This window comes from Carcharodon carcharias, chromosome 9 (assembly GCF_017639515.1).
Source record: "Carcharodon carcharias isolate sCarCar2 chromosome 9, sCarCar2.pri, whole genome shotgun sequence".
Taxonomy (NCBI): domain Eukaryota; kingdom Metazoa; phylum Chordata; class Chondrichthyes; order Lamniformes; family Lamnidae; genus Carcharodon; species Carcharodon carcharias.
In genome coordinates this window covers 94,721,087-94,733,347 of record NC_054475.1, presented here as the reverse complement: position 1 = coordinate 94,733,347, position 12,261 = coordinate 94,721,087, and the positions used below count along the sequence as shown (strand labels likewise).

Here is a 12,261-nt window from a genome sequence, read left to right as displayed (position 1 = left end):
TCCAATTCCAATCCCACTCCCTTGTCCTTTCCACGTAGCCCTGCAGTTTTTCCCCTTCATTAATATTTTACTAATAACCTTTGGAAAAAATCCCCAAATTGTATGTTTTGACAAATGAGAACTGTTTCACTTCATGCACAGCTCATGCAGCCACAAATAATGTTGACAAATAAAGAAGCTCTTAAATTATAAGGGCTTTTATTCATCTGCTTAAAGTTCCAACATTTGTTTCATCATTTGTAGACTGTTGGATGTTCTTTTAATTCTAGAAATCACTGTAATTTTGTTCTTGTCACTTGAATGTTAGTTTTAGTCTTCATGAGAAATTTAGGTTCTAATTTGAACTAAATGAGAAAAACGGTTTTTAACCAATGAATGTTTTCCTTCTCGACAAAAACAGCACTACTCAACCTCCATGATAATAAGCAAAATCTGACACACACATTAGCTGGTGGATTTTGAATTGATCTTTTATACATTTAGTCAATACTATTACATCTTTCTGTACTTGAACAGTACTACAAAAATATAAATTGTTATATTCATTGAAAAGTAAAACTGACAAATTAAAATTTAATTAACTTCTGTGTATTTAGAAGGGTGTTTTCACTTTGTGAACCCCAAAAGCCTTGCAAAAAAACTGCAAAATACTTATTCTGAAAAATGTTTCCAAACTGTTTTGTTATACATAGAGGTATAGGTAACCAGGTTAAGATTGCATTCACAGAGATAAAAGCAAAAATCTGCGGATGCTGGAAATCCAAAACAGAAACAGAAATACCTGGAAAAACTCAGCAGGTCTGGCAGCATCGGCAGAGAAGAGCACAGTTGATGTTTCGAGTCCTCATGACCCTTCAACAGAACTAAGTAAAAATAGGAAAGGGGTGAAATATAAGCTGGTTTGGGGGCTGGGTTGTTGTTAGGACAAGCAGTCAGTAATAGGTGGAGATAGCCAAAAGATGTCACAGACAAAAGAACAAAGAGGTGTTGAAGGTGGTGATATTATCTAAAGGTGATAATTAAAAGTAGAGAGCAGGACAGGCAAGGTATAGATAGCTCTAGTGGGGGTGGGGTGAAATAATACAAACAATGTTTTGTTTTGTTGAAGGGTCATGAGGACTCGAAACGTCAACTGTGCTCTTCTCCGCCGATGCTGCCAGACCTGCTGAGTTTTTCCAGGTATTTCTGTTTCTGTTTTTGTTTAAGATTGCATTCACAGTTTGATTGCTCCCACCCCACCTCCCTAGATCCCCACAGAATGCTTTGAACTGTTAATCTTTATTTTAAAAAATCATAAAAATTAAACGACACGGCTTTTTCCATCTTTTAAAAAGAAAGGTTGACAAATTATTATAAGCAGCTGACTGCGGTAACTCCCTTAATGTGAATAGGACCAAACATTTATTTTCTAACTTAAAGAACACTCATCAAAGGTGAGTTGGCAGACAAGGACAGCTGTGGAATTTTGTAATGTTGAAATTTCCCATAATTAATACATCTCTGAAATTGAATGGTTAAATCAGAGACCAACAGAAGGTGGACATGAAATACAAATTTGCTTATACAGTAACAGGTAGTTTTCTGGTGGAGAAGCTTAGCAAGTCAGGAGAGCTGTTTAGGAAATGACTAAATGAGCACTTAGGATCTAGCCAGCTTTGTGCCATCTGAATTTTTGTCAAAGCAAAGATCAAAAATAATATGGTGCAAGAAGACTTAGAAATCACTTTTAAACATAGAAGGAAAAGATGTAATGTATTAGATAGTAAAGCAAGCCAGGATCTTTCTCCATTCGAGCACTGGGAAAACAAAGTATCTCATCAGCTTCTGGCAAAAAGTCTGTGTTCTCGCCTCCAACCCCATTCCCCTTCTTTTACTGATTGTTCAGCCTGAACTATCTGATATTCTGTCTGTCACTAAGCCTGCTCATTTTTACCATTGCCCATTTCTGTGTGTACCTCAATTATGCCAGTTACTGAAAAGAAATAAAACAGACATTTTACCTCCAGACCAATGTCCTACTGATTGATTTCCCAGGCTACAGTGTTAGTAAACTCAAATTCACCCTTATGTTGTCTGATATTAAGTCTCAATGCCTAAATTTCTTGCCTTTGCCAATCGCAGTAGTTTACTAAGGAGGTTAGATGAAACCTTAAAAAGAAAAGCAGGAATACTTTAAAGAAGCAAGCTTATAAAATGCAACTAAGGATAGCTAAAGAACATTTTTTTAAAAAGTAGGAGAAAATAATATCACTTTGCACAGAGCAGCAAAGTAGGCTTAAGTCTTGCAACTGTTTTAATAGTCGAAAAAAGATGGATCCATTAAAGGATAAATTGGATAAAACTATTATAAAATTATCAAAATTTGGCAAGTATGCAAGATTAATCTTCACATAAATATTTACAACTAAGAATTATAAACAAATTCTTGTCGTAGTAAATGGGTTTAAACAGTGTACAATGTATATAGAATTAACAGAAAAACATCTATAAATACAGGATATGATTATAGGAGGAATCAGGTTAGTTGGTTTTTCAATAGGCAAAAAAATCCAGCACAAATCTGTAGAAGGCTGCCTAACATAACATTCATGATGATGCAAATGCACGAGAATGCCATTAAAGAACTCTAGCATTATAGAATAGGAAACGTAATTTTCAAATTAAAAACAAGAAAGATTTGTTATCTTTGGGAGACTTGAGGACCATTTATGCAGGTGTATAAGATATGAAATTGTTTCAATGAAGATAAATAAAATAATAAATATAGGAATAATAGCAATAAAATATGAAAGGAACTTAATTTTGTTGTGGACATCTTCTGGTTTCCCCTCTGACTGCTGAAGACACCACCAAAAATTCAGGGAGGATTTTACCTAATTGAAACCAGTATTCAAACAAAACTAAAAGTAAAGCTGTAAAGTCTAAGAAAAGCAAAGCAAACAACCCATGCATTCCAACTGGCTATAGAAAATATCCAGTTAACTACACAAGCATGTTGCTATTCAAGGACCATCCAGGCACGAACAAAAGCTGCAAACCGAGGGAAGCTTTGATCATAATCTGCAACAGTCTGCACCTAAGGTTGGCAGTTGTGTCGGGCCAGGAGCAGATCCACCAGGAGGCCCTCCAGTTTCCTTACCGTGTGCAAAGATTGAGCTAAACTGCAGAATTGGGGAACTTAATTAAAATTTTTGTCGTATAAAAGAATCCTATTTACAGTAGATCAATGGAATTGTGAGTTAAAGCCTTACCATACAGGCATAGATCACATCCCTTTAAAGAGAGAACACCACCAAAGATTAAGGAATGTGGCCCATCCAAAACAAAAATTGGGAATCATAGAAAATTTAAATCAAAATAGCTCTCTATATCCCCCTCACAGCCTTGTACCCTTCTCAACCTTGGTTACGTGCTAGAACTTTTGCCACTTGCGGTTGAAGATTGTAGTTTCAGCCACACTTCAGAGACTTGAACACATTGCTGCATGCCCTCGGCACAGCACACGCCCAAGGTGCAACCTTTTAGTTCAGACATTAAACAGGATAGATATAAAAGATCCAGTGGTAATATTCAAAGAGCAGGCAAGTTCTCCAGTGGCCTGGCAGACACTTAGTCCTTTTGCTGTCTGGAATCTTGTATGCAAATTGACTGCTTTGTGCATCTACATTGCATACTGACTCCACTTCAAAAGTACTTTATTGGCTGTGAAGCACTTTCGGATGTTCTGAGGTTATAATAGGCGTTACGTCAGTGTTTTGCTTTCTTGCATCTTCTATTGTACCATTTGACTCTTCTTCTGGCCTTCTGTATTATTTCCCCTCTCATGCCCACCTTTGGCATTAGAGAATTCAGCACTGTTCTTTGTAGTTATTCTCTCAATTCTTCCACTTTTCTCCACCTATAATCACCTAAGTAAAACTTGCTTTTCAAGCAAACTCAGTTATCCTTTCTAATTTCTCACTCCATGGCTATTCTCCTACCTAGTTCAACTGTGAATTGGGACTTCTCTTTTGAAGGTACCATATAAATGCCATGGTTTTATCTAAATGTCTCTGTTTAAGAAGAGCTTCTGAATACTTGTACATGTTCTCTTTCAGATGAGTCTGTGGATATATCACTTGAAGTTTATGTTAGCAAGGACTCCGTGACATTATTAAACTCAGCTGAGGATAAGATTGAGGACATCTTGGTTTTGCATCTGGATCGGGGGAAGGATTATTTCCTAACGATTGGTGGAAATTACTTACCAAGTTGCTTTGGTACATCACTTGAATCACTGTGTCGAATGAAGAAGCCAATTAGGGAAGTGCCCATTACCAAGCTTATAGACCTGGTAAGCATTTGCATTAATGTGAAAAGAAAATCTACATTATTAATGTTTTACAAATTTTGGGCACTGCCTCTTGCAAACCTTTCTTATTGCACATTCCACCCCTCCCCTCACCATTTAAATTAAATGACCAAAATTACATTTCTTTGTCATAGAACAATGCAGCAAAGAAAGAGGCCCTTCAGCTCATCGTACCCATGCTGGCTCTTTGAAAGGGCTATCAAATTAGCATAATTTTCCTGCTCTTACTCATAGTCCTGCAATTTTTTTCCCTTCAATCAAATTATAAAATTGCTTTCAGTTTGACAACAATGACAGCTATGAACTTAAACGAAAAGCCTTTGCTGTAGAAATGTTGCTGATATTAATACATTCTCCTCTTGCTTTAACGCAGCTCTATTTATTAATTGAGATATTTAAATCCATGCAAGTGGCATTTGCTGTAAAGAAAATGGTTCTGCTAGCAAAAGCACCAAATGATTTGGCCTTTGGTTGTCATGAACAAACCACTGTTGAACATTTGTTCTGATCGAGGCAATGGTGTTTCTGTAGAAGACTTTCAGCCCTTATTGTATTGTCTAATGATATGAAAATGGTAAGCAATTGCACAAGCTAAAAGATATGATTTCTGTAAAATGACCCTCCACTCCTCTTTGTGATAGATGTGTTGTGTGTTGTGTTATTAGCACAGGAATCATTAGTGAAGAGTACTATTAATGGAGAAGCTAATTTGGGAGCAAGACTATATTGTTTATCAGGTATTTTTATTGTTTATTTTTTGTGTAAGGTCCAATCCATCTCTTATATACATGTGTCACTATTAACTTTTATCTGAGATGATTCCCTCAGGATTTTTTCTTTCTGCTCTACCTTCAGCAGCTGCTATAGCAATATTCGTCCCAGTTTGTCAATTATGAACTGTTGAAAGTTTTGGTTTCTTAGCAATAATGTTCTAATGCAGACCCAGGTAGTGTGTTGCTTTAAACTCTGGCTTCTCACCTCTGGGTTCAAATCTAGCCAGAAAGATTGTCTGCTTTTTGTAAAGACCCCGCATGAAATCAGCTTGGGAAATATGGATCCACAGCATAAAACTACCCAAAATGGGACATTAGTTGGCATTAATTTGGTAATCCCACTCCAAGGGGAGTGGTGGGATGTACAAGGTAGCTTGTGTGGGAAATAAGAAAATCTTACACTGGTACTACAGGGGATAGACTTCGGAGACTAGGGTGAGGATACATTGTAGAAGTATTTTTACTGAGTCTACTGTTCTATATCTGACCTGAAAGTACTAGCTGTTAACATTCAGTGCCTAAAATAGAGGATGTTCATTTCCCTAGCATTCATATCCCTTACCTTGATCAGTACAAGAAAGTAAAAGATGTTATGAAGCTCATCATTTTGCACAAATTTGGAGTCACTTAGGACTAAAGATAGTTGGTGGAAAATGCCACACTGATGCAATAAGAACCACTCTTTTGAAGTTGCAGCTGAATTATGCTTTTGGAACCGAATAAAGGGAGCTTTATCCTGAATCTTCCTGTCTTCTACCTGACTTGAGTGTTTTATTCGTAAACACAGAAGTTTTTCAAAAATTCTCACATTTCCTGGTTGCTGAATTGTACATCCTCAGGTTCATTTCTGAAGAAAGGTTTTTAGAAAGTGCATATTCTGAAAGTTGTGAACAACACTCCAAAGGAAAGAAGTAATTATAGTTACACTTATCTCAGTCCTATTTTTTCTGCATGTGATACTTTACAGAAATCTTTCTCTTGCTGATGGTTTTTTTCTCTTTCTATCTCTTGTGCTGTGTTCAGGATGATGACCACATGTTACAGAAGGTAATGGTACATTTGGAAAGTGTTAGATTAATACTGGTTGACTACACCTAATTCTTTCTAAGTATTTCAGATTTTGAAGGTTAGAACTGTTCTGAGTTTCCCCAATGACCTTGGATATAAAGTAACTGGTGTACTACTGAACCATACAAACTAGAAAATGCCAGGTTCGATTTCCAACTCTATTGAGTTATCTCATTGCACTTGATCTATCACTATAGTAATCTCTACACCCCTGGCTAATGAGGTTTAATTACAATCAGGATCCTTGCATCTGATCACTACCCAGTGACCCCTGTTGGAAAGTGCACAAAAATGGATAGCAGTTGCAAAGAAAATTTACCTCTATGAAAGATGGGCTTTATCAGCTGTTCCTCCACCAAATAGTGAGCTAAGAACTGACACTTTCCTTTCTTTTCCCCAAATTAAATTGAGTAGCAAGTAATTCTGGCACTTGAAATGAATAAGACTTAGTTGGGAAGCCAGCACTGTAAATTGTGAGATCTGTTGGCATTTTTAATAAGATAACATTGTTGGGTCAGAAATGCCAGTACATTTTTACTGTTAGCTTAAATACTCAGGTAACTGATCAATGTTAACATGCTGAAAAGAGGCTGGAAGTTTTCTCCTCCTCCTCCTTGGATGGAGGTTGCTTGAGTGTTGGTATCTCAATGAAATGACCATTCATTTATGAACATACACAGTACTTGGTGACTGGCTATTAGATCTTGCAGGGCATCCCATTTGAGTCCAATCCTATTCGTGCCCAACTGGTGTGTGCACAGGAATCACTGAAGAACAAGAAGGGTTGAAAACACTGGATGAATTATTTTTCCCTCACTCTACCATTGCCCATTGTCATGAAAGGATAATAATTTTAATATTTTTCTGCTTTATTGTAAAGTAGGTTTATGAGGGTAAGTATAGTTAGATCTGTCTGTGTGTGATTTAATTACATTTGAAGTCAAGTTGACTGCAGGCTTTGACTCATCAAAAAAAGCTAGGTGCTTGACATGCTAATGAGTAAACATGGATGCTGGCTCAGCATGTAAGGTGTGAAGGGAATTTGCATTTTTTGATAGACGAGAAGGGGGATTTGCATTTCAAAGAGAACTCAGTCTGTTTACAAATAGCCAGACATGCAAGCTAAGGAATGCATTTATTCTTCCCGAGGGTTGCTGACAATATATAGTGACAACATGAAAGTTTTTATATTGTGAGGAAGATACAGTTCCAAAGACACATGAGACAATCAAATTTACATATTATAAAGAAGAGAAACATATATAAATGAGAATGTGTCAGGGGAAGGCATTGTGAGATCGAACCGAAGAGTGTGAAATAGCCTTAATGAAACCTTCAGTATTTGTGTATAAGCTTGCTGTCGACTGAAGCTGGAGGAGAAAGCCATTTGGAATTTCGCTGTCCAGAGTATTGTTAACTTGCTGGATCTGTTTAAAATCTAAAATCTATTTTTGGACCATTGCCTTAAAGGGGGTGTGACTAGGAGTCAGGTTAATTAGGAATTTTAGGAGTTATTATAGTAGTAATGTGTAGTTCTATGTATGTGCTTTAAGTCTTTTCTTTTGTCAATAAATATTTTTAATTTTTTTTTAATTTTCTAGAAGTCTTGGTGGACTTATTACTTCTGAATTCAGTCCACGCATCTCAAAATAAATACAAATTGCAAAACCATTGTGATAGCGCGATCAAGTTTCCCTCGTGGATTTGATCTGCCTGACACACATCATCTGCAGCGTCATAACACCAGGGACACTGAAACCAATTGCACTGTCCCAACTGATGTCCTGAAATCAGCTAACTCTGCATAGCCTGGTCTGAGATATTAAAGTAGGGAACCTTTGAGCCAGACCACTGGAGGAGCTTCCTAGGCATCAACTTAATATAAAATAAAAGGTTGCAATACTGATGTCTGTCAAAATATCTTTTTGGAGCATTTTTAGTGAATACAATCCACCAATAGTTACAAAATGACCCACAGGCTTCTATGGTACAAATGCACTGTTGCATTTTTTCTGTGTGAATTCTTAAAATATAGTATTGGTACCTTAAGAATTCCGAGGGAGGCTGACTAACTTCTAGTTTGGAAATTATGTTTGACAAATTTGCTGGAATTCTTTGAGGGTATAACAAGAGAGTTAATAAAGAGGAACTGGTAGATGTAGTGCATTTGGATTTCCAGAAGGCATTTGATAAACATGCCTCATAAAAGGTTATTGCACAAGATAGGAGCTCATGGTTTTGCGGGTAATGTAATAGCATGGATTGAGGATTGGTTAACACACAAGGCAGAGAGAGTAGGGATTGATAGGTTTTTTTCAGGTTGGAAAGACATAACTAGTGAAGTGCCATATGATCAGCCGTAGGACCTCAATTATTTACTGTCTTGGAGGCAAGGGCAGAGTGTAATGTATCCAAATTTGCTACTGATACAAGAATAGGTGGGAGGGCACGTTGTGATGAGGACACAAGGAATCTGCAAGGGGATGTAGATATGTTGAGTGAGCGGGCAAAAACTTGGCAGATGGAGTTTAATGTAGGAAAGTATGAGGTCATGTACTTTGGTAGGAAGAATCAAAAGGCAGACTATTATTTAAATGGAGAGACTCCAAAAAAAAATGCAGCACAGAGGGACCTGGGTGTTCTTGTGCATGAAAAACAAAAAGTTAGCAAGCAGGCCCAGCAAGTAATTAAGAAGAAGAGTTGAATTTTGGCCTGTATTATTGGGGGGTTGGAGTTTAAAAATAAGGAAGCCTTGTTACAACCGTGCAAGGTGTTAGTGAGGCCCCACCCAGAATACTGTGTACAGTTTTGATCCCCATATTTAAGAAAGGATATACTGGTATTGGAGGCAGTTCAAAAGAGATTCACTAGCCTGATTCCTGGGATGAAGGGGTTGACTTATCAAGAACAGCTAAACAGGTTAGGCCTTGATTCATTAGAATTTAGAAGAATGAGGAGTGATATTATTGAAACGTACAAGATTCTGAGGGGCTTGATAGGGTAGATGTTGAGAAGATGTTTCCACTAATGGGGGAAGCTCAAACTAAGGAACATAGTTACAGAAAAAGGGGACACTCATTTAAAGCGATGCGAAGGAAGCTCTTCTCTGAGGGCAGTAAATGTCTGGAATTCTGTACCTCAGGATTGTGGAGGCTAGATCACTGAAAGTATTTAAAGAGGCGGTAGATAGATTTTTAAGATATAGGGGAGTTGAGGGCTATGACGAGCTGGCATGACAGAGGTGTTGAGGCCTGGGGCAGATCAGCCATGATCTTATTGAATGACGGGGCAGGCTTGAGGGACTGAATGGCTTACTCCTGCTCCTATTTCTCATGTTCAATCTGACCCTGTTATCAACTAATATTTACAGATCAATTTTGCTACTTTTTAGACTAAATCTAATTCATGGGCAGAATTTTCCATTCGGCATGCGGGCATGCGCCCGACATGCCAGAACATTAACTATTGTGTGATGACGTCGGGTATGCGAAGTCGCATGATATTTCATTCGGCAGCGCACCTCCGTGGGCAGCATGCCCACTGATAATTGATAGGCCTTTTAAGGCCATTAACCAGTGATTAACCTGAATTTTACGCTGCCTGTCCAACCTTACGGTTGGTGGGCAGACAAAAAGACCAAATGGCCTTTACGTTTTTTAGGAAGCCTCATCTGCAAAGCTTATACAAATTAATTTAAAATCTTTTTTGAAAAATAAAAACATGTCCCATCTCATGCGACACGGTCACATGAACGGACATGTTTCATTAAATTTTTGTGGTTTTTTTTTTTCAAAAGCACTTCAATCTCCTTGAGGCAGCTCCATGCCTTGGGGAGATTGAAGTGCTCTTTCCTGCACATGCACTAAAGAGTGCTGGACCCAACTCTCCCTCTTCCCCTGCCCGCACAGGTAGCGCTCAGTGCTACCACTCGCAAACCATGTAGGGCTGGCCTTAATTGGCTCGCCTGCCTGAAATCATGGTGTGGAGCCGATCATGGGCGGCAGTCAGCTCCATAGCTGCTCCAGTTGAGCCCACCCGACGAATAGAAAATCCTGGCCCATGTTCTGAAATAGGTTGGTGAACCAGGTGATCTGTTAGCATTCACAGGAACGTTTTTTTACTTCTGGGACTCCTTATGCAGAGTTACAATACTCAATCAGCAAAGCATGCTATATATATGCTAAGTGTGGAAAATTGCAGGATTGGGCATAGCATATGGCACTAAATCATTTGCTTTATCATGACACAAATCTACTTCCATACCAATCTAATTAAACATTCTTGTTTGCAGTGATGCAGCCTGCTGGTAAGGTGGCTCCAATATCAGCTGTCTTTTGGTGCATTTTTCTGGGGCAAAAAGGAGTGTGAGTGAAAATAGCAAATTTTATAAAGGATTGATGGATAAATATAAAATTGATAAACATTAATTGCTGGTTACAGTTTATAGCTTATGTAAGTAGGCAGCGAATGAAGAAGATTATAAAATACATTGTTCATAAATCTTCACAGCATTCTTGAATATGTTATAAGTCATAGAGTCATTTATGGTATGGCACAGAGGAGACCATTCTGACCATCAAGTCAATGCCTACTCTCCATAGAGTGATCCCAGTCAGTCCCGTTTTCCTGCTCTATCCCTACAGCCCTGCAAATTTGTTTACCTCAAGCGTATATCCAGTTTCTTTTTGAGATCATTGATTGTCCCCATTACCCTCATGGGCAGCAAGTTCCAGGTCAGTATCGCTTGCTGCATTAAAATAAGCTCTTTGTCATGTTGTCCCAGCATCTTTTGCCCAAAACCTTAAATCAGTGTTCCCTAGTCCCTCTACCATCAGCTAATGGGAACAGTTTTTCCTTGTCTATCTTATCCAGATCAATCATCTTGTACACTTCTATCAATTCTCCCCTTAATTTCCTTTGCTCCAAGGAGACCAACCTTAGCTTCTCTAATCTAATCTTGTAGCTAAAGCCTCATATCCCTGGAACCATTCTGGTTAATTGTTATGATGTGGTAGATAACGTGTGCCAGGCGGATCAAACCCACGAGAGAAAGTTGATCGCACTATCACAACGGTTTTGTAATTTGTATTTATTGTATTTATTTCAAGATGCATGCACTGAATTCAGAAATAATAAGTCCACCAGTAGAGATTTTTTTAAAACTAAATTAAAATATTTATTAACAAAAAAGATTTCAAGCAGATACATAGAACTACAAATTACTACTATAATAACACATAAAATTCCTAATTAACCTTTAAGGCAACGGTCCTAAAATAGATTTTTATATTTTAAACAGATCCAACCAATTAACAAAATACCCTGGGACTGTGGAATTCAAAGTGGCTTTCTCCAGCTTCAATTTCTGTAGAGCCAGCTTATGCACAAATGCTGGAGGCTCCATTAGACTACTTCACACACTCCTGTTAGATCTCATGATACCTTCTCTTGACACACAGCCTCACTTTCCTTTTATATATGTTTCTCCCTTTTTAATATGTAAATTCCATTGTTTCTTTGGAACTTTACCTTTCTCATAATGTAAATCTTTTCACGTTGCCAATATTCTCATTAACATCTTTGAAATTCAAACCTCCCTTCATCTATCTAAAAATCCAATTTCGTGACACACCTTACATGCTAAGACCCCAACCATGTTTACCTACTTAGCATTTTAAAGACACCTTACCTCTTTTGATAACTTTAATCTGCAGTTTGCTTGGGTACAAAATGTAATTAAATGACACACAGGAAAAAAAGCACAACCACCCCCCCCCCCCCCCATAAACCTACATTACAATAAACCAGAAAAATATGAAAATTATTTAACTTTCATGACAGTAATCTCCTCTGCAGCCTCTCAGGGACCCTCACACATGCTTCCTAAAATGTGTTGACCAGAACTAGCTGCAATAAAGATGATGAGTATCTTCCTCACTGTTTGCCACTCCTTCAAGTTTGGTATCGTTGGCAAATGTTGACATTTTGCTCTGTATTCCAACATCCAAGTCAGTCATACATAGCAAAAAAGTCTTATTTATATGCTTAAATATTAGGTCTGTGGAATAT

General features: G+C 37.8%; 1 protein-coding gene across 1 annotated transcript in view; it reads left to right on the top strand.

Annotated features, from left to right (window-relative positions):
* Window positions 1–12,261, top strand: part of ocrl (OCRL inositol polyphosphate-5-phosphatase) — a 115,663-nt gene that overhangs the window by 87,243 nt on the left and 16,159 nt on the right. Inside the window, exon 18 of the mRNA XM_041195181.1 lies at window positions 4,098–4,333. Coding sequence (XP_041051115.1) covers window positions 4,098–4,333 — 236 coding nt within the window. The remainder of the gene's footprint in view (window positions 1–4,097; window positions 4,334–12,261) is intronic.